Below are 24081 nucleotides of genomic sequence, written 5' to 3'. Positions count from 1 at the left end.
GAAATTAATGGAATTGAAACATAGGAGCCCCAAGCTATGCATTTAAAGTCAACCAAATGGGTGCATTCACTGTGTCCATACAACATAGTTAACCAGGTTAGGTTAAGATCTAGTGGATGCATTCACAAATCCTGAGCTCGAATAGTGTTACTCTGGGGTTGTTGTTAGTAGCTGCTGTGGAATACAAACCTGGCACATTTGATTAATTTACTGTTCAGCATACAGCATTAAACCAGAAAATAGGTTTTTGGTCACCAAGTTAAGTGTGTCATGAGAACACAGCCATCTGATAATAAATACTGGATATCAAAAGGAAAGTTAAAAAGTAAAGTTTGAACCAGCACCTTTAGAGTATCTAATAGTCATGCAGATGTAATTCAGAACACAAAATTTAAACAAGGCACAAAAGATAAACAGGAACTAAGAGAGACCAGCTACCTCAAAGAGTAGAATGTAAAAAAAATAAAAAAAGAAAGCAGGGCTGTTGTGCTTTGTTGCTTTATTATTTGAGAGTAAAAGATTAGGAAAATGGGTGCAAATGTTTACAGAACTGAAAAATGGCAAATTCTTGAATGATAAATACACCTTTTCCCAATTTTTAAAGTGCATATTTTTCATTCAATCATTATACTCCTATATACTGGAAGAAGTCGTCCCGAAGAGTCTGCCTCTTATCTAACTTTAGTTTTCAGCTTCAGTTCTGATGACTCCTTGATATTTTGCCTTTATGTTTATTCAGAAGCATTTCATTCTTTTAGCCGTCGTTAAAGGAATAAGATTTAATCTGTGAATTTTTAAAATCTGTCAGAGCATTGAAGTACTTTTATTTTTTATAACTGAGAACCACAGTCAAATTAACTTTAGGTTATTTTTTTGTCATAAATGCCTTGCCCAACATTCCTGTTGAAGGCATAAAATAGACTCACAATCATTCTTAATCCCCTACATCTATGCTGAAGGCTGCACTTCACAGCGATTTATCCAAGTTACATCAAGCTACTTTCTTACCTTGTCAGAAATGGCTGCAAAATTATACACAAAAATGTAAAAGGGACCCGTCTTCCTGGAAAATATTTCTGTCCATCTCCAGGTTAGGAAAACATTGCCACTTTCTTTATCTGTTCAGCTTTTGTGCTGTTCCTAGCAGCCATGAATAGTTCATATAAACTACGAGCACAAAAGACTTTGTTTCCTAGGTAACCTATGAGCGAAAAAAGTTGGTTCATGCAAAAAAAAAAAAGCCCCCCATAGCCTGCATTAGCTTGCATTTTGTGACCAATACCTTCCCTGCATAACAATGTATTTTGGACAAAGGGAGTGAAGTGACCTGACCACAATCTCTGACTATCTGCCAGGGTCGCTCTTCAGCAAACAATGGCAGTGATAACAGTCCTTTGACTAGGTCCATGGTGTGGCATTAATATCACTGGATGCATTCTTGTAGTTTTCTGAGATTGCCATCTATTTTTTTTCAGCAGTACTCAAATTTAGTTCAGGCATTTAAAACTAATCAGCAAAAGGAAACTTGCTCATCTGCTATTAAATCTACTGTAGTAAAACGTAACACCAAACTGGGATGGGGTGGGGGGGATGGGGAATAAAAGTTGATGTTCTTTGTTGGTAAGAGCATGAAATAAAGACCACAAAGTTAGTCAGCCAAAAAGCAGCAAGAAAAAGGATTAGGGAGTGAAAGGGACAGATTATGAGAGAAGGTTTTATTTAGTGATCTTCCAGTACCTTTTTACTCCACGGGGTCATGTGGCAACACTCAGTGGGGGAAGGCGAACGGGTTCTGTAAAACTATAAACATGAAATGTGGGGGGAGGGGAAAATGATTAAAAAATTAAAACACATAGAACAAATGTTTCTGTGCTTTTGATCAAAGTATATCTGAAATGCATGGTTTAGCATTAAAAAATTTCTTCACTGCATACTGTTCCTGTGAGAAATATAAATCTATAAAGTTTTTGTCATGAGAACCTGTTTATCAATCATAATTTGCTCCTTAGTTTCCATATGTTTATTTAGACAGATGGGGGATGTTAATGGACGTAAAAGTAATCAAGTGTGCAGGTTTTTCCCAAACAAGCTTTTCGATAGTTGACAATACCAATTCTTAAGGCAGCAAACTATGTCTTGATTGTTTAATTCTATTCCTTCTGGTTTCTGGGGTTTTAGGACATACTATGTAATCAAACCATTGAAAAGTGTGTGGAGAGTATCTGATTTGTAACTTTTACCTATTAATCTCAAATAATCTAGTCACGGAATTTCTTATGATGAAACGGAACCATGGGGTCCCCGGTGTGGGGGAGATGGGCGGTGATAAAAATATGATAAATAAATATAAATAAATAAGGAGCTAGTACATCACAGGGTACAGAGTTGTAACATGTTCCAAGCTTACCATCCTTAGGCTAACATGAGGCACTCTGTTTAAAAAAAGCAAACAAAATCACTGAAGATTTTACTAACCTAGTTTGTAATATGAATTTAGATTCCAAATCAGAGTTTACCTGAAATACAAAAAAAAGGACTAACCCCAAATTTATTCTTTTGCTTGGATCTTGAGTAAAACTGACATGTCCTCACTTGATGCCTTGGATATTGTCAGAGACACATTCCAAATTGTATGGCCCTGGAATGTCGCTGACCATTAACAGCACCCCAAGTGGTACAGAAAAGGAGCAGCTGTAGAGCACAGGAGAGTTTTCTGGAGGGCTGGAGGTTCCTGGCCATGTAAAAGAAGCTTTGGACCCTATGCTGCTTCTGATTATGTCAAGGATACAAACACAGTATGGAATAACCAATAAGTGTTGGTTTGGAAAGCTGAGAATGGAGGTGGGGTAGTGAAATAGTTAAGCCCAGTTCTGAATCAAATTGAGGCGAACTTGTTGATTGTCACAGAAACCACTGATCAGCATATAGTTGTGCTTATCAGATGCTTTGGACTTTAATTTCTACCCTTCCTGTCAACTACTTCCTCTCATGTCACGTGAACTATCTACCAGGGACTGAGTTGGTTCACCTCACCCAAAAGACTGAAAGGTCACCATAGAAAAGTCCTGTGAAAATGATCATGTTTCTATCGCTTTTGCAGTTTTCATCCCCTTGCAGCCACATGGGGGACATGGGGTGAGGAAGGTTACTACAAGCCTGTCCATAGTACCACCAATCTTAATCATACCACCATAGAAATCTCTTTATAAAATTTCTTCCAGAAGGAAAACCATTAAAAGGCAGGAAACAGGAGAGAAGGTGCAGACTTCTAGCCTTCTTTATCAGGGATAGAGGACTAAACACATGGCAACTTGTGTTGTGTGCTCCCAGGGCATATAAGTGAGTGTATGGTGGCTCATACAGTACATATTGTGCAGACATTGGTGTTGTATCATACAGTTCAATTGTCAAAATAGCACTTTCCACCATCTCTTTTACAGGAAGTATATTGGCTTTGAACATTTCTATGGTCTAAGACTCTAAGAAATGGTAATGTATTCTACTACAGAAGTTGGTTGTTCTTTGCATCAGGCACAAGCCCAACTCAAAATCCAACATATGAGGAGCAGCACTGCCACCCACAAGGACAACGTGACAGTTTGAAAGTGCAGGGCTGAAGCTCATATGGAAGTCCTGCTGCAGACAGTCACACTGTTCCAATAGGTACTGGCTCTTGAGTGATGTCATCAGCATAATTCAGAGAGGAGAGGGGTATAGACCTGTGCACAAGAAGGTATAACCTTAGTACAGCGTTTCTCAACCTTGGCAACTTTAAGATGTGTGGACTTCAGTTCCCAGAATGGCTGGGGAATTCTGGGAATTAAAGTCCATACATCTTAAAGTTGCCAAGGTTGAGAAACACCGCTTTAGTAGCTCTCCAAGTTAAGAATACCTGTTTTATTTCTTCAGGAGTTTTTTTTAAAAGAGTTATTAAATGCTGTTCTGCTGGTAACTTTATTATGGTTAATTCACTGCAGCATTAACATAACTTTTAATTTTTCTCTGTAAAGTTGTCATAATTCAAATATTTGGAGGGCACCTGTTGGGGGAAAGCTGAAAAAAAGACAACGAGCTGCAAAACACCATACACTCTCAGCATAAAGATGGTTGGAGAAGAGAACACTATGGAAAGATATCATAGCCTTCTTTGAATACAATAAGAATTGTTCAACATTGGATTCATTCATTTAGGTGGTAGTTTCTCTTCGCTCAATGTGTTCAAGCAGAGGGTGGATAGCTATCCATAAAGGATGCTTTAACATGGATTCCAATAGAGAATACGGAGTTGGACTCAGTCACCAAAAGGTTCCTTTCTAACATTATGATTCTGTGAAAATCATTAGTTTACTTATGCTGAACAGGCTAGCATGTGAATGTGTAGATCCAATATTAAAGCATTTATTGTAATTAGATGCTACACAATGTAAGTGAAAGTGAAGCCTGTGAAAGGGCACAGAAAAACATGGAAGAATTACTTCTTTCCTGATTCAAAAATAGTTTTGATGAGGGCAAATAATTGCTATAGTGCTGGCATTATTTTCTTGAAACAGATGTGCAAATTTTGAAGGAGGGAGGGCATGCCAAGTTTTACCTAGTACCCAAAACAAAGCATGTAAGTCAGGCAGGAGAAATTAAATTCCACAGGAAGGAATATGTCCCAAACAGAAACCAGGGGACATTTCCATTTCAGAACCTGGCAAAGGTGGAAACAACTTTTCAATTAGTTAACTGCTGAAAACTGCTATCCTTGCAGCAGAGGAGACATTCAGGGAGACAAGGAAAATGTGTGTTCCATCTAATCTCAGATGCTGTCCAGTGAATTTCATTTATAGTTTTATAGATCTGAATGGAGAATTTTCCCTCCAGAAGTAGACTGAGTCAGCTGATCAGGCAGGGGTATATATAGCAAGCTGAGATTTCATCAGAATGAAAAACAATATGCATCTGACGCTACAATGCAAATTTGGCAGTGACACAATACAAGTACAAAAGGTGTAGAATTTGGATCATATGATGCACAGTTCATTTTCCCTCCTTCCCTGCTGCAGATACCCAAGTGATCATGTGACACAAAGCAGAATCCCATTGGTCCACAGATAGATGGTACCTCACTACCCCCCGCTGTTCTTATAGGTGCTTGAAAACGTTGGCTGCTCTAGGGCAGTGTTTCTCAACCTTGGCAGCTTTCAGGTGTGTGGACTTCAGCTCCCAGAATTCCCCAGCCAACTGTCTGATAGCATCTTCTCTAGTTAATACACCAGCATGAGTATTTTATAATGGAACTCTTCATGCTATTGCTTTATTGATAATTATTGTCACAAATAAATGCACATATCTTGGTGCAGGCTCCTTCTGATTAACACAAATGACTACCCATCTGCTGAAAATTATCCTGTATTTAAATTTAGAATTTATAGTAAGACCAAGATAAAGAATACTGTAAACATTTTTTTAAAATCTGTGGCTTGATTAAGAAACTCAACAGCAGGAAAATGAGGTAAGAATACCACATAATTGTCCGTTTTGTAATCTACGGATAATTAGGCTTCACCTTTATGCCTTTACTAGCAACGTGACAGAGGCTTGGCAGATGCTGTTTCTCCTGGCATTACCTGGCAAACTTTTCCCTGTCAGTTGACATTTAAAGACAAAGATGTTTGGCTGGATAAGTTGCTGGTAGCCCAAACCATACTAATACATCAGAAATGCATTAGGAGACAAGGAAGAACTTACTTTTAGCAAGCGATGGTCCTTAGTCTCTTTTTTCTTCTTACTGTAGATCACAGGAAAAGAGGGAAATGGGGGAGCTACCACAATTTGGCTCGCAGTTTTTTGTTCTCTGTTATCCCCCAGGTTTCGGTGCTCTGTAAGCAAGAATAAGACCATAGTTCAGCAAGATATACATATAAAAATAGGCTCCTGACATAAAATACCTGAACTTCAATTTGATGCACTGCATGGTAGTTATACTTAGTTAAGGATTACATACAGTAACAATCTACACATAGTTCTGTCAATATATTGTGACTTTCAGAATGATTATCCCCATGTTGTAAATGGTATAGTTACTGAGAATGAAAATGTGGGTTCTTCCTAAAGTCTCCTATTGAATTCATGGCAGAAATACAAATATTTGATTGGAAGTTATCCCTAAACTGCTATATTATCTCATTCAGTGAAAAGTGATGGAATTTTCTAAAAAAGTGATTTCCTCAGTGATAAAGCCAGTTTGGTGTAATGGTTAAGGCACCAGGCTAGAAACTGGGAGACTGTGAGTTCTACTCCTGCCTTAGGCACAAAGCCAGCTGGGTGACCTTGGGCCAGTCACTCTCTCTCAGCCCTAGGAAGGAGGCAGTGGCAAGCCACTTCTGAACAACCTTGCCACAAAACTGCAAGGATTTATCCAGGCAGTCACCAGGAGTCAAAAACTGACTTGAATGCACAAATATTTACTTAAACATACTCCTCACTGATAACTTGTTTATCTCTTTTCTTTTTTATTGGATTCTATGATGAAACTAACTTACACCTCTGCAAAACATAACACAAAAGAAAAAGACAAATTCTGTTTTCATTTGTTCTCCTTCATTCAGCATCTACTACCAATAAAACCCATATGGTAGTAAATGAATATGCTATAGCTTTGACTCTCCAGAGACAAAAAATTGCTCTACAAATGAGGCAAAACATCTAAGATAAACTTGAATGTGATTGTATTTTGATAAAACATTTTAAAAATAATAGTACAGTACAAGTATAATATATAGCTTAAATTACATATGGCATTGGCTTTTGGAAACATATTAAAGGCCTGGTCTTAGTATACTTTTGTTTAAGGAGCTATTTCCTGACCACAAGATGGCAGAAGAAGATTAAATTTATCTAAAACAGCTATGATGCAGAATGGCTAACATCCAGAACAGCTCTATTATAATTTTAATATCACTATAATAATAATTCCCTTTTTAGCTCTTTGTAATTCTATTAAAATAAGTCTCACCCTCTATTTGCTAAGAAATTATTTAATATATTATTTTAAAGCAATTATCCACATTTTCAATGTGCTGTTATTTTTCTTAAATGTTAGAAACTGAACAGATTATTTATCTTAATATCTAAGGGCGACATCACGTTTTAAGAATTCAAAAGTGGAATCTATCAACGATTCCTATCAAATGGAATAAAATCTAAGTCCACAGATGCATGTGTATTCTGGGGGGCAGGGGGACCAATTTATGTTCAATAGGCCTCATCTTAATTTATTGCCTTAGCAGAGGGCAAGAACTAGTCAAGCTTACCTTGAAAAATGTTAAACAGGGTTTAGACCTGGTGAACGCTGGGAGGAAAGACTGCCAAGAAATACCAAGATGTAGGCAAGATTGGAAAATTGAGAAAACAATGAAATAAGACAATGGCAAACTATTATATTGTTCTAAGATAGCTACATGGACGTGTTCATGGAAACACCAAGAGCTGGGTTGATGTGAAGATGACATGATTTGACTTAATTTATTACAGATGAATTTTGTGTGGTTGGCTTCTCCAATCCGATTGAATTGTAAGTTTTTTACAGGGTTTTACAGGGTTTACAGGGTTCATTTGACAGGGTTTTATTTTTCCTAACCAGTTAATCAAAGTTCCTGGAAGACTAATGTATACTTTATAGACCTAACCAATTTTTAAAAAAATTAAAAGCAAGCTGGTTTTCAGATTCACATTCTTGCAAAGTGATGCACTCAGTGATCTGTAGTACTGTTTTACAGATGTGTTTTCAGACATAACAACAATGATCCTTGTACAAGATAAGTCTTGGTAGCAAAGAAAAACTAGCTGGAAATGGGTTTTAGTGTAAGGATGAGATGAGAGGAAAAATGTAAAGACCTAAACTGGCCTTCCCCTATATTTTGCAACCTCCCCAGAATTAAAAAAAACAAAACAAAGATGTCAGAGACAACTCAGTCATACTTCCACTGGCCTTGTTGGACTTGTGACCTAACCAATGAAAGACAACTGATCAAAGTAAAGATGAATTAACATGCCACTAAAGAAGAAACATAATCTTTCACAGGCTACTATTTCATTAACTACACCAGAACATATATTTGGATTTTTGTAAATTATTCAGAAAAAAAAAATTACCCCTCCTCAAGGCTCTCAAGTTCTGCTTGGCATGGCGATGCTGGTCCTCTATACACGCTGGTCTGGTAGAAGGAAGGAAAATGTTTCTCTCCTGGTACCAAGGTGCATGATAGTACACATTCAGTTTGCTTTCTGCATCCAAGTTTGAGACAGCTGTAGAATCAAATGAAGAGGATACTTAAGCATTTCCAGCAATGCCCTTCTTTTTAAATGCAATGATCTGTATACATCTATACAATTCCAAATATCAATATATGTTGCACCTTGCTAATAAAAAGGGTCAACATACCCTATCATTTGAAAAACATGAAAAGATGTATCCATAAACTGCTGAAAGAAAAGGGTTCTTGAATTAATCAACTTTCAGAAATATTATGATGCTAACATTATACATACATACATACATACATACATACATACATATATATATATAATGTATATTAGTCTTTGAACCTGAATTTTAAAGAAACCCTGGTAAATGCTTCCAGTAAAGGACCCAGTGTTGCTTGTTTTCTTAAATTCACTGATAAGATAACCACCACTAAATGTGAATTAGTTGGTTTAAAAACTTCCTTTGAATTTTGTTCTCTTATGCCTTCAAATCGCTCATCTGACTACATTTATGCCCTTGCAGATCTCAAGAGGCATGATGTTAACTAAATCAGGACATGAATGGAAAGGCCTTTGCTACAGTAAATGAAAGCACTGAAACTGATAGGGGAAAGAAGCCACTGATAAAATTAAGCAGCTCTTTACACTGGAAATATTAGTTGAAATCTAGGAATGGGATTGGATTTTAAATGTACTGTAGCTCACAACCAATAATATCTGGAAGTATTTCTGCACATTCAACAGAAAATACTAGGGCAGTATTAAAATATAACTAGCAAGGCGCTACAGCCAGGCTTTCCTTCCACCAAAATGGTTAAAAGTTGTCATTGTATTTGTGTCCTTGAATGAAAACTAGATTAAGTTACTGATTTGTGAAACAGATTTAATGTTGATTCCAAGTAATAGTTTTTAAATGTGCTTCCCCTTGGATTTATTTAGACTTATTTTACAGCATGCCTAGGCCACCCCCGTCTCAAGGGACTTTGGGCAGCAAACAACTGAAAAAGGGCAAACATTTAAAACAAGCCAGAACTAAGACAGTTAAATTCCTATTAAAAATCACAATGGCACTCCCATTCAGCTGGGACCAAAGGCACAGTGAAATAACTCTGCTTTAACTTGCTTATGAAAAGCCAGCAAGGTGAGGCCTGCCAATGCCTTCATAAAGTGGGGGATGCTACTGAGAAGGCCTACTGCCTTGTTTACACCCTGTGATCTTTAGCAGGTACTCCTGGAAAAATTGAACCAGGCAGGCATCAGGCAGGTTCTGTTCTGGCAAGGTGTTGCAAAGTATAACTTGATGCTAAACTGTGTAGGACTTTAAAGGTAACAACTAACACATTGCATTGGGCTTGGAACACTATTGCTAACCCATGAAACAACTTTCAAATGGGCATTATTTTGCACTGGCAGGATTTGTGCCAGCTGTAATTTTCACATTGTCTCCCAAGACAGCCCCACGTAGAATGTAGAATGCAGAATGCATGGCAGTAGTCCAGCTGAATGGTGATTGAGTGTCACCAGAGCATCCTGGTCACCAGAGCTGGCACACCAGCAAAAACTGAGCGAAGACCTCCTGATTATGGTTTCCACCTTCTGTTTAAGCAGAAACAGCAATTCGGTAATGTTTAATAGTGGTTTACTCAATTAGCAAGATTCATATAATATGCAAAGGCCTCACCTGTGTTGCGGTAGGACTAAAGAGCAGGGAACCAGGAAACAGGAAAGGAAACATATTCGGGCCGTTCCATAGCACACAGGGAACGCTTAGCCAATGAACAATGAAAACCACTAAGGATTACCATATATGGCAAACTTTATGTACTGATGAATATTAAGTGACCATGTGACCTATTGTCACGCGATTTGTAACTGAATAAAAGGGAGTCGTGGAGACCGTTAGAGCTGGCTAGCTCGCTCGCTCTCTCTTCGGGTTCTCTCTCTACTTCCCCCACCAAAAGAAACCATTTGTGTTTGTGTCATTCTTGGTGGGAAAAGAACCCGCCGGGTCAGTCAGACCTGGTGCATTCGTCCCAGTATTGTGGCGCTCACCTCTCATCCCGGACGGGACCAGCAGCCGCCACGCCACAACTGGTGACCCCGACGTGATTCTCAAGGTGTGACCTTTGGCAAAAGGTACACCTCCTTCACTCCTGTACTACGCACCTGGAATAGGCACGCGCATCGTGAGTATGGGCTCCTCACTTTCCCAAGTTCAACTCAGGCATAGGGATGAACTTCTCGTTTTAGTGAAGAAGGCAAATTGTTTGCAGAGAGTTAATGGCACAAATGTGTACCCGCTTTCAAAGCGAGAAATAACCTCTTTTTTGAATTATTTAGAAAGACACTGCCCCGCATATCCAGCGGAGGGCACGTTCAAGCGCTCCACTTGGGAGCGTTTGGGAAAGTGGATACATGAGCCCCCAAGGGCCCCGGCAAACATCATGTGTACGTGGCGTGCTCTAATGGCCGCCATTAATGTCTTGTATCCTTTTGACACTCCAACCCCTGAGGTAGAAAAGAAAAAGGAAGAAAATAAAGATGAAGACTTGCTCTCACCTGCCTCATTAGATAAAAAAGAACCGTCTCCTAAGACACCAAAGAAAGATTTGTTATATCCTGTCATCCCCGAACCCGTTCCCTCAGCACCACCGCCTTATAACACGGCCCCAAAGAATTCTCAACAGCCCGTATTAAACGCCTTTCAGACGGCATTAGCTGCCGGAAAGATCTCTTCTGATGATCTTTCTTGTTTTCCCATGATTATGCACATTCCCACTGGCGCTGCGGCTGCAACCCCCCATTATATTCCGATAGAGTGGGAATTATTGAAAGAACTTAAGATAGCAGCCACCAAGTATGGTGTGACCTCCCCATATACGCGCCAGTTGTTGGATACCATTTCGGCCCACCACAACATACTGTTTTCTGAATGGAGAGGCATTGCTCAAATGCTTCTTACCCCGGCCCAATTGGCGGCATGGCACAATGATTACTATCTTTCTGTTGCGGCTTCGCAGGCCGCTGGCCTCCCCCAAGGGGTCACTATGGACCACCTTTTGTGCAAGGGCACTGTTCTTACCCCTCAGCAAGAAATTACTGTGGGACAAGGAGGATATGCGATCATGCGCCAAGCCGCTTTGACTGCCTTTAAACGCATTCCCGACCCTACTAAGCCCACTCACTCCTTTACTTCAATTTTGCAAGGGCCCACTGAGCCTTATGCCACTTTTATCGATCGGTTAACTGAAGCCATTAATAGGCAGATCGATAATTCCCAGGCACAGACAGAACTATTGCTACGCCTGGCAGTGGCTAATGCAAATATTGATTGCCAAAAAATATTAAAACCTCTTCAGGCGGTAACTCAACAAAACATTGCCGAATACATTCGCGCCTGTCAAGAGGTGGGAACTGAGTCCTATAAAACTGCCGCACTGGCCTTTGCTCTCAATTCTACTGCTGCGGTTTCTTCTGCACCCCGAAATGGTAACTGTTTTAACTGCGGCAAGCCCGGCCATTTTAGATCTCAATGTCGAGCTCCGGGGGGGGGGGCGCTCAAAAAGGAGGGTTCAAAAACCAAAAAGAAGATGTCGCCCGAAAGCCAAAGACCGTTTGTCCTCGTTGTCGCAAGGGTTTTCATTGGGCAAGCCAGTGTCGATCCAATCCTCCCCCTCAATCACAGTCGGAAAACTAGAGGCGGGGCGTTCGGCCAGCCCCACGCCAAAGGCTGACGCCTTGCTGTTGAAAAGGGAGACTACGCCTTTAAAACTAGGCAGCCCCCCTTCAGCCTCACCACAGACTATCTCTACATCCTTTCCGGTTTATTTGTCCCAATCTATTGTTTATGATGAGCCTGGTTCAGTTTTCTCAATTCCTCTGGTGGTTGAACTTCCAGAGCCTTTACAACCTTATCGCCCACTCCTTATCATTCCGAACGCCTCCCTTATATTAGAAGGAGTGGTGGCGACACCCTTCTTATATGATCATGTCTCTTTACACGATCTCTCCATTGTGTGCATTGGAGATCGTTGTTTTTCCATGTCTAAAGGGACAATAGTGGCTACCCTTATTTTGTTATCAGCCTTAGCTGAAATAATGGCTCTAAGCCAAACAGTTGACCAACACAAGCCGATGTTGACTGTTCAATTAAACGGTCGTCCTTTTTTAGGCTTGATTGACACTGGTGCAGACGTGTCGGTTATTCGCTTGGACGATTGGCCCACCGATTGGCCCCTTTCAAAATCTCCATCCGTGCACGGCGTGGGAGGCACCCAGGTGGCACAAATTAGTTCCGATTGGCTCCAGGCCTCAACGGCTGAATCATCTCGCCCTGCTCACGTTCGCCCCGTTGTGCTCCCGCTTCCTTTTAATTTGTGGGGCCGAGACTTGTTGTCTCAATTTCATGCCTCTCTATATTTTCCATAATGACACAACACCAGTCCACGCCCCCATTGCTTCAATTGGCATTGAAGTCTCCTGTTCCCGTATGGATGGATCAATGGCCGCTCCCGTTGGAAAAACTAGGAGCCTTGTGGACACTGGTAGACGACCAATTGGCCCTGTCTCATCTTGAGCCTTCAACCAGCCCATACAATACACCGATCTTTGTTATACGGAAAAAATCTGGAAAATGGCGACTGCTTCAAGACCTTCGGGCAGTCAATGCCATTCTTCAACCAATGGGCGCGCTGCAGTGTGGACTCCCTAATCCTAATTTTATTCCGAGCAGCTATGACCTCATAATAATTGATTTGAAAGATTGTTTTTTCTCTATCCCCCTTTGCCCTCAAGACCGCCTTTTATTCGCATTTACGGTGCCCGAATTAAACAACTCTAGGCCAACCCGCCGATACCAGTGGAAGGTCCTTCCACAAGGAATGGTCAACAGTCCCACCATGTGCCAAACCTTTGTCGCACATGTGTTAGAGCCGTTTCGCACGAGTCATCCTACCTTTTTGATTTATCACTATATGGATGATATTCTAGTGGCAGCCGATGGCCCAAGAGGCTCCGTGCAACAGACCCTTCCTGAGCTTATCCACATATTGGCACAAGGTGGACTCCACGTGGCCCCCGAAAAGGTTCAGTCTCAATATCCTTTTCAATATTTGGGTCACCGCCTCTTGCAGTCAGCCGCCAGCCCTTCTGTCCCTCACATTACTCTTCCTGTGGACCCCACTCTTGTTCAGTTACAACAATATTTGGGAACATTAAACTGGGTCCGCCCATATTTGGGCTTGTCGACACAAGAGCTAGCTCCTTTATTTCAAGCCTTGGCTGGCTCTAAGCTCCCCGCCCAAAAAATCACCTTGACACAACAACACCAGGCGGCCATACAACGAGTTAACCAGGCCCTAGGTCTTATATGGGTTGATCGCATGAAAGAAGACTTACCTATTTCATTAGCCATACTGCCTACTCCATCTTTGTTAACGGCTATTTTGCTTCAGGTCCCAGTGAAGCCAGAAAACAAAAAAGGGGTCATAATTCTAGAATGGCTCCATTTGTCTAACACCCCGCGCACTACGATAGTTACCAAGGCCTCCCAAATGGCATTGTTGTGTCAGAAGGGACGTGCCCGGCTGAAAAGCCTCGTGGGGTTAGAGCCCTTTGTCATTTTTATTCCCTTTAAATTAAACACCTGGGAACACCTATATCAAAATTCAGATGATATTCAGGCCGCGCTTGAGAGCTGGTGTGGCAGAGTTTCTTGTCATCTCCCGTCTGATCATCGATTACAACTGGTGAAAACTGTTCCTATCACCTTTCAAAACCCTTTGGTTTTATTCCCCCTTGCCCCGGCCATTACAGTCTTTACAGATGGTACCAAGGCCGTTGGTGCCTGTGCTTGGCAAACTGATGATGGATGGCAAAAACGCTTAACACAACCCCAGCCATCCGCCCAAAAGGCAGAATTAGCTGCTGTGGTTTTGGCTCTCACTTTGTTTAAAAGAGAACCGCTTAACATAATTACCGACAGTTTATATGTTGCTCATGTTACTTCGAACATTTTTGGTTCGTATCTTTCTCCGGCCATCGAAGAAGGGCTGCTGTCGTTAATTCTGTCGCTCCAGCAGGTGGTCACTGAGCGATCATCCCCCTTTTTTATCGCTCATATTCGTAGCCACCAAAACCTTCCAGGGTTTTTGTCTGAAGGAAACCAGCGCGCTGACTTGGCTTGTCGCGAGCTACTTCCTGTGACCATCATAACCCCCCGGCAAAAATTGCCGACGGCAACTGAAAGTCATCAATATTTTCATCAAAATAAAAAATGCTTGGCTAAGCAATTCGGCCTTTCCTTGGCTGAGGCCGGCGCTATCGTTCAACAATGCCCGACTTGCAGCCGACAAGCCCGAGCATATCCTCAGGGTGTTAACCCTAGAGGAACTAAAAGTTGTGAAACCTGGCAAATGGATGTTACCCAATATCTTCCATTTACCCCCTGGAAATACTTACATGTGTCCATTGACACTTATTCAGGGTTTATGATGGCCACCCCCCAGAGGGGTGAGACCACCAAACATGTCATAAATCATTGCATTCGGACCTTTACAGTGCTGGGATGCCCAACCACGTTAAAAACTGACAATGGCCCTGCATATACCAGTTCTGCCTTTGCCACTTTTTGTACACAGTGGACGATTTGTCATAAGTTTGGCATTCCATTTAATAGTCAGGGTCAGGCAGTTGTTGAACGCGCCAATTATACCTTAAAACAGGCGCTAGATCGCTATATAGGGGAAAAAGGGCCTGCCCCCCCCTGCCTCCCGGCACTGCAAGATGTTTTAAATCTTTGTTTATATACCCTCAATTTTCTTAACCTCACTGGAACCCCTCCTCTGACAGCAGCCTCTCGCCATTTTTCTTGCCCACCTGTTCCCACTTCTAGACCACTTGTTTATTACAGGCAACCCCCCGATCCAACGTGGAAAGGCCCGGCGGAGCTGATCACGTGGGGACGTGGCTACGCCGCGGTTCAACTAACAGATCGAGCCTTGTGGGTCCCGGCCCGCTGTGTTCGTCCTTGTCATTTCCAACCCCCGTCTGAATCACAGATTGATAAATCTCCAGACAATTTTTTGTCCAGTCTTTAAAATATGTTTTTCTGTATTTTGTGTTTTATCGGCCCTTATGGCTGTTTGGCTCTCCTTTTTACTCCTCGAGCCGCCTTTGTGCCGTATAATTTTTCTCTTGTTTTTTCTTTTTATGCTACTTATCAAAACCATTGTTCCTTTCAATTTTTGTTTAATGACCGCCCCCTTCCCCCTATTGAGGACGTGTGGATAGATTATTCCTACTCTCCCTGTCGCATGTTTCTCCATGTGCGAGAGACGCCACAAACAGTAGGGAAATATACCTGCGCTGGTGTTGCACTCAACATTGATGGTACCATGACACAGGGAAACTGGGATGTCTATCTATTTTCCCCTCATTCGGTGACGCACCCCCCTTTCTCTCCATTTTTTCTGTATTGGTTAGGAATTTATCATTTATATCCTCACTGTTTTCCTCGCTTTTTTGGGCCCCCTACACCTGATTTTCAAAAACCCCCCGTGTCACACATCCAGGATGCGAGCACAATTATTTTGCCTTGTCAACGGCACCGCCGCCCCCGCTCCTCTGCTGAGAGCTCCCACCGCCCAATTAATTACACCTGGACGGTGCGGGATTATCAGGGGGTTCCTCTTTACCAGGTTTCCAACCGTACGATATGGCCCTGGTATCCTGTTCTCCATTTTGATTTTGCCGAAATGGGCTCTGGCGCCACCGCCTTTCGGGATGGGTCCTCTTGCACCCCATCCCCACGAGGAGCCTCCAAATTATACTTGTATTTTTGTCCTGGCCATCCACCAACGCCGACTCGTTCCAATCTTTGCGGGGGGCCTGGCCACTATTTTTGTTCCAATTGGCAATGTGTGTCCACCGGAGACATTTACTGGACACCCCCTGTTACTTCAGATTATGTCAAGATAGTTCGTAGCCATGGACGTCCATCCTTGTCCTGTCCACGTGATTGGCATTGTTGTGGGCAGCGGAAAAACCCGATGAACATCACCTTTACTGCTGCGGGTGAGGCGCTTCCTATCGGCTCCTGGCTAACGGGTCAGCGGTGGGGGGGCCGCGAGTGGAGCACTCTCGGTGACGACGGCCAAGTCTTTTCCATTCAGCTTTCTGCGACCCCAGATCTGTCTCCACCGGTTGGCTTTAACCGCGTCCGACCCCCCAACCCGTTGATTAAACCTCAAGCTCCTCGTCACAACCCCCTTTTTCGACTGCTGGATGACTCTTATGCCATGCTTAATACTTCGCGCCCCAATCTCACCACTTCTTGCTGGCTGTGTCTGACCACCACCCCACCTTTCTATGAAGCTGCTGGATCAACTGAAAACATCACCAACAGCACGACCGACACCTCCTGTCGCTGGCGCAACACCTCACAGACCATTGCGGGACTTGTGGGTCAGGGCTGCTGTTTAGGTCTCATCCCCAGCAACCTTTCTCACCACTGTTCTTATGACCTTCTATGTAACATACGGGTTTCTCTTCAACCCCCAACCTATGGGTGGATGCTCCCGTGGAATCGTACCAACACTACAACTGACTTCTCCGACCTCTTTGTTAACCAATATTTTATTCCCGGAAATAATTCCATTTGGGCTTGTTCTTTTGGTCTTTCCGCCTGTGTGTATGGCCCCAGGCTTTTACAGTCTGATCATTATTGTATTCAGGTTTATTTGTTCCCGAAAGTTATATATCACTCTGACCCTGAGTTGCTTTCTCACTTTTCTTCTTCCCCTTTGTTGGTTAAAAGAGAGGTCGTGACAGCCCTTACCTTGTCTGTGTTATTGGGCCTGGGAGTGGCCGGCGCGGCCACCGGTGTTGCCGGTATTGTTACCAGCAATAAAAATTTTCACTCGTTGCGGATAAGCATAGACGAAGACCTCGAAAAAATTGAACAATCTATTTCCCACCTTCAGGCCTCTCTCACATCTTTATCAGAGGTGGTATTACAAAACCGTCGGGGCTTAGACCTCCTTCTTCTTAAACAAGGAGGACTTTGTGTGGCCCTGCAAGAGGAATGTTGTTTTTATGCTGATCATTCAGGCATTGTTATTGATTCAATGAAAGAGCTACGAACCCGGCTTGCCGACCGCAAAAAAGATAGAGAAGTTCGGCAGTCCTGGTTCGAACATTGGTTTTCGACATCTCCTTGGTTCACCACTTTGCTTTCGGCAATTGCTGGACCAATAGTTATTATACTGTTAATATGTGCCATAGGTCCCTGTGTGTTTGGAAGACTCCTGTCGTTTCTAAAATTTCGTTTAAATTCAATTGATTCGGAAATTTCTAAAATTAACGTTCTGTTCCGCATGGGTTCCCCCTCTCCCCGGAACAACGAAAAACGCTCCCTGTTAACCCTTTCAGATTCTAGTGACTCTGACGAAGAGACCTTGATAGCTGACAGACTTCCTCGGGTTCTCTTGCACCAACAAGACCTAGACCTGGTGGGGTCCTGAGCCCTGGGTCACGCAAAGAGATGGAGGACGGTTTCAGCTAAAAAATAAAAACAGAGGAGATGTTGCGGTAGGACTAAAGAGCAGGGAACCAGGAAACAGGAAAGGAAACATATTCGGGCCGTTCCATAGCACACAGGGAACGCTTAGCCAATGAACAATGAAAACCACTAAGGATTACCATATATGGCAAACTTTATGTACTGATGAATATTAAGTGACCATGTGACCTATTGTCACGCGATTTGTAACTGAATAAAAGGGAGTCGTGGAGACCGTTAGAGCTGGCTAGCTCGCTCGCTCTCTCTTCGGGTTCTCTCTCTACTTCCCCCACCAAAAGAAACCATTTGTGTTTGTGTCATTCTTGGTGGGAAAAGAACCCGCCGGGTCAGTCAGACCTGGTGCATTCGTCCCAGTATTGTGGCGCTCACCTCTCATCCCGGACGGGACCAGCAGCCGCCACGCCACACACCTGTGCTTTACAAACCACAGTGTCTGGGTTTACATAATATGCTAAATTAAACTGCATTATATCTTAGAACAATGTATGAATAGATCGTTGTTTGCTCCCAGAGAGAAGCGAACAGCTTCTCATGTCCCCTGATTCATTATAGAAGGCTCCTGGCCTTCTGGAGGAATCTGAAGATCTGGCTTGGCCACCTAGCTTGGGGCGGGGAGGGGAGTCATCATGTTTGGGGATGGCTAGTGCCCTAGAGTGCTCGTTGCATACAAGGACTGACTTAGATCATTTCCCATTTGGATTCTATTTTTATTTATAATTATTGCTGACTTGTAATTGTACTTTAAGATAATGTATTTTTATTGTTTTATGATTATTTTGCTGTAAACCGCCCAGAAGAGATGGGCGGTGACAAATTTGATAAAATAAATAAATAAATAGAAGACAACTGAGTATGTTAGCTCAAGAATGACAGTGTCTTATTCATATAATGCACAGGGGGCTGTGATTTTCTATTATATCTAAACCAATAAAAATGTTCTCTATCTCCTGATAATTCATGGCTTTTTCTTACACTCTTCCATAATTGTACTCTTTTCATGATTCTCTTTAGAGATGGTATGGCCTTACATCAGCATGAATAAGAACCATGGTTAATGCCAGTCCCATTATCAGACTGCAAAACCAGGATTTGCAGAGGACTAACAAGTCCCAGTGATGAGTGAATTTACTTAACGGTACACATAGTAGTGCTGATGTTACAGAAAAGGTGGAACTCTAAGCATCTGGGACAGGCTACACTGGTGTGGACAAGGAGATGTACATGCATTGTGACATAATTGGAACAAACTGATGCAAAGTGTGGCTTCAGTTGGAGCCTATAACAAGCTGCCTAATCATGAGTTAGTTTAGATAATTGGTTTTGTGATTGAATTTAGACATAAACTCCTGTGAAGGGAAGAGGGAGAAGGAGGTAAAGTAGGGCTACCAAATCAGGTCTGGAAAAGTCTGGGTAACCATTAGATGGTTGTCTATATGGGAGACCAAATTTTATGGGAGTAGAAAAGGATGGAGAGCTTTTGAGTCAAAGAAAGACTTTTAACTAGAAATACTATATTTACAATGAGCCTTTCTCAATTCCCCAGCCCCCAGAAGGAATATATTATCACACATGTTTATGTATATTGAGTATTTCTGAATATTAGGATAAGAACTATGTAAATATTACATATAATTGAGAGCCAGTTTGGTTAAGGTGCTGGACGCTAAATTGAGAGACAATGAGTTCTAGTGCTCTCTTAGATGTGGAAGCTGGCTGGGTGATTAGGGCCAGTCATGCTCTCTCAGGCCAACCCATCTCATAGGGCTGGGTTGCAGGGAAAATGGGAACTACACAAATTAAAGGTAGGATAGAAATCTGATAAATAAATAATACTATTACAGATAGAAATTGTAATTAAGAAATAGCAGTAAGAAATGCAAACCTCTAACAGCTAAGCATTCCAAAACAGCTTCTAAAGATACTCTGTTAATTTGTTAATTCTTCACATCAGAAACCCCTCATAAGGTACACCAAAGCAGAGATCACTGAGCACTGGAAAAGGTATGTAGAAAGCAGCTGCTTACATCAGTTCTTTATGGCCCATTTTATTCCACATCTGGAAACCCTTGTTGAAAGGGTCTTTTAGTTATGTTAATGGCACCAAGAATATGATCTTTGATTAATAAAGGTCAAGATTCAATTATCTCACTAAGAGGTAGGACGATCTAGTTGCCAGTTTTTCAACAGAAGACAACCCGAGCCTGGGAGAAATCAGGAAAATGAAGAAATCCCACTTTCCCTATGTTCCTTTGAAAAATTCTGGTAAAAAATAGTCATTGTACCATTTAAAGCCAACATAGTATGAAAATGCACACATATGCCTTGATTTCAAACTGTTTCTCCTTGTCTACCTTCCTCAAGATAATGTTCTTGCAGAAGTGTTAATGCTACAACTTCAAGGCCAGCTTCCCATTGCATATTTAAAAATAAAGGTAATCTTAAGCAGGCATCAAGGAAATTGCCTATGTTCCCAGTGATGCCCACAGGTCCCACATAGGGGATCTAACTGCAAGGACTCTCCAGGATCTGCAATTACATCCCTTCAACTTTTAAACAAGGGACGCAGTGGCGCTGCGGGTTAAACCGCTGAGCTGCCGATCGGAAGGTCGGCGGTTCGAAACCGCGCGGCGGGGTGAGCTCCCGTTGCTAGCCCCAGCTCCTGCTCACCTAGCAGTTCGAAAACATGCAAATGTGAGTAGATCAATAGGTACCGCTTCGGCGGGAAGGTAACGGCGTTCCGAGTCGTCATGCTGGCCACATGACCCGGAAGTGTCTATGACAACGCCGGCTCTAAGGCTTAGAAACGGAGATGAGCACCGCCCCCTAGAGTCGGACACGACTGGACTTTACGTCAAGGGAAACCTTTACCTTTACCTAACTTTTAAACTGTTTAAGACCTGGCTTGTTCCCCAGGCATTATGGCTTGGATGCCACAGGAGCCATACATGTGTTTGTATTATATGATATATGGTACCTCCTTTTTCTTTTATGTTGGATTATTTCTAACTACATCTTTGTTTATGGTGTGTGTGTGTGTGTCCTTTTATAGCATTTATTGTAAACTGGTTGTTAGCCACCCAGATTTACATATTAAGATGCGCACATAATTTTTTCTTATATAAATAAACAAACAGGGATCTTAGGGCATCTTGCTAGCAGCATTTTGGCTTTGAACCATCTATCAAGGAGTATGCTCAGCACTGTCATTTACATACATAGTTAAGTATGCAAACACAGTTTACACACTATTCTCTGCCATGACCTTTCTATACTTAAAACTTCCCTTGATCATAACACAATGTGTTTTTTTAAGATACTGGGAAAAAAATGCCCAAACTGCAATATACATCTAAAATATAATGAAGGCTTTGTTCATTTATAAAGCATATCCCAGAAACACAAATGTTCAGTTCCTCAAAAGCTCCATCATAAGCCTGTTCTTTAAACAAACAAACAAACCAAAAACCCACCCTACACATTTTCTTTTTTATTCCATGCCCCAGATTGCTTCAAAGAAATAAAGGTTTCAGATGGAAGACCAGTACAATAAAGTACGCAGCTAAACACGGAGGAGGGGTATGAAGTATTTCCCAAAGCAATCAGCCTTTGCTAATCACCAAGCGAGAATTAACTTTTCAACTGCAAATGCACTGTGTATATGTGCAACATGTATACCTGAATTCAGACATCACTGAAAATCATACACATACACATACACATACACACAAACACATACAGCTTTTCTCTAAGAAGAAACTCCTCTGTTACCCATTGATTCTAATGCATCAGGACAGGACACAGTGCGAAGTACTGTTACAGGCTTATCTATTAATATACGTCTGAAATAATCAATAATGCATGCACTGCGCTATTCACTCCCTGAGCCTCATTCGGCTACACGCAGAAGCAAATCTGTCTAGCAAAGCGGCTTAGTAAGCAAAACAGGAAAATTATCTAAGAGAGCTCCGGCATAATTCCCAGGGCTGCTAAAGGCATGTGACCCGCCAAAGGTTTTTTGGCTTGCATGTGGAAAAACTGCAGCATTTCATGCTTCCTCCTCACTGAAGGCTAGGGCAAATGAACTCAAGGACACCAATGCTTTCATCTGCTTTATATTCTGCCAGTAACTTTCCCATCCTTCTTTCATCCAGGAGGAATTTGAGGCTGTCATTTTAAGTTGGTTTATTATTTAGGAGAGCCAAGAAACCCACACTGCTCTCGGAAGAGACTTTGATCGCTCAGAGGAACAGAAAGCCACTTTTCTTAGATCCTGGCTTACTCGTGACAACTGCTGAGAGATCAAATAGAAAGGCTGGCACAAACAAGAACAGGGGAACAAAACAATGTTGCCCAAACCTGAGATTCTGCAAGAATTTCAGCAAGGTCATGGTGGTGTCAGAACTTGCTTCAGTTTTATTGGGCTGTTGGCAGATAATGTGGCAACCATGTCCCTGAAAATCTATTCTTGCAACAACACAGACCAGTTGGGAACTGATTTATAAATCTGGAGACTTGCCTGCTTAACTAATACACCTTTATACTAATCACTTCCCTGCAAAACTGCAAAACTGCTCTAGACGTTTACAGATTCATTGTCTACAACTAAACATTTGCTGTTGGCATGTATCATGCTTTCTACCTATTGGTGAATGTTTAAAGTCACAAGATTTATCACTGAAACCCTTGGTCAATTTCACATGGCGAGGGTTCAACTGTATTAAGTTTCCACTATCCTTAGTCTATGTTCAGGGGACGTAGTTGCAAGATTTGACAACAAAGAATAAATTGCAATTAAAAGTTTTTTTTTAAATTGCCTAAATGGAGTTACATGTTACTTAAGCGCTCAAAGTCTCCAGTGTAGGTTACTCACAGAGCATTATACAATCTCTATTTTCTCAAACTCTGGGTCTGAAGCACTTGCTTTTAAGAATGAAACAGCAATACTCATCCAGGGGTCCACATGCTTTTTAGCAGCCCTGATAAATCAGCAAACCTAGTGCTCGGTTATAGCCACCTAAGTTCCTTGATCAGAATTTTAACAACTGGAGTGGGACAACCCAATCATTTTTAACTATTCCACAGCACATCCAGGACTTACTTCGTTAACTAACTAGTACCCAAAGTGTTGCACCTTACTAAGATGATCAAACTCTATAGCAAATAACAAAGCTAGTTATTTTGCAGTACTGTGACATATTTGGATGGAGAGCTCTCAATAACTTTTTTCTGCTTTGTCTCTATCCAGTGATAGTGCAACTCCTTCCCTACATAACTTTTCATTTCTTTTACAGTAGCTACATTAGTTTAAGTGATTTCTTTTCACAGCTATAATTTTGTTTACATTCTGAGGCATTCACACCCTGCCAATGATGGATTTTTATGGTGGGAGTAAAGGTTCTGAATAAACAGGTGACACTAGACAAGGCCATTTTTAGAGCCTTTGGGAAGTCTTGCTGGCATTTTAATGAAATTAAAACAAGGTGAGATAAATGATCTGCCTGGTGTGTTAATGACTGTGCAACCTGCATGAAAAAATAGGGATTGACTCTATCCATCCATCCATCCATCTATCCATTATAGAGCTGCCCATCTACCAATGGAACTCTGAGCACTTGTTTCTCCTCCATTAACAGAATTAACTCAATTCTGCATCAAGAAACTCTACTCCAAGGATAGGCTCCTGCAATTCATAACTGCAGCACCAAGTATGGCTAAAAAAACCCTCTGTAGATTAACCAACACAACAGAGGTTTTATAGATTTTATATGTCTTCATCAACAATACACTTCCAATGGAGGCAATTTATAAACTCCATTGTAAATTATGCAAGTGCAGTCCTTTCCTTTCCTGTTCAAAGGCTATCTCAGAATGAATAGCACCGTGTTGTCTATTTGCATTTAAATGTAACTTCAGATTTCAGGAGGGGAGCCAAACCATTTTCTCCTTCATAGTTCCAGCAATGAGAATTTCCATGGACCTAGGTAGAGCCAAAATGGCTCCATTGGTTGAACAAAATGCTGAAGCACTTTAGCAACTGTATGACGACTGTGGATCAGGCTCCCTGGCTGAAAGCTACTCCAAGACACCACATGGAAGAGCTAGCTAAGAACCTTTACTGCAATTCTTAGTAGCCTCAGTCTGTACACATGTAAGATGTGAGAATCAAGTCCACTGGAAAAGCAGGCAGGCAGGCAGATTCATTCATTCATTCATTCATTCGTTCATATTCACATTGACTTTATGGAAAGGGA

The 24081-nt window shown here is 41.8% G+C and overlaps 1 protein-coding gene across 1 annotated transcript in view; it reads right to left on the bottom strand.

The window, feature by feature from the left end:
• The window catches only part of NHS (NHS actin remodeling regulator), a 253238-nt gene that overhangs the window by 23484 nt on the left and 205673 nt on the right, over positions 1-24081 (bottom strand). Inside the window, exons 2-4 of the mRNA XM_063305136.1 lie at positions 8140-8292; positions 5734-5864; positions 1738-1800 (exon numbers count right to left, since the gene is read on the bottom strand). Coding sequence (XP_063161206.1) covers positions 1738-1800; positions 5734-5864; positions 8140-8292 — 347 coding nt within the window. The remainder of the gene's footprint in view (positions 1-1737; positions 1801-5733; positions 5865-8139; positions 8293-24081) is intronic.

The sequence above is a fragment of the Candoia aspera genome, chromosome 5 (assembly GCF_035149785.1).
Source record: "Candoia aspera isolate rCanAsp1 chromosome 5, rCanAsp1.hap2, whole genome shotgun sequence".
Taxonomy (NCBI): Eukaryota; Metazoa; Chordata; class Lepidosauria; order Squamata; family Boidae; genus Candoia; species Candoia aspera.
The sequence above is the reverse complement of the archived record's forward strand: the minus strand, read 5'-3'. Positions and strand labels throughout refer to the sequence as shown.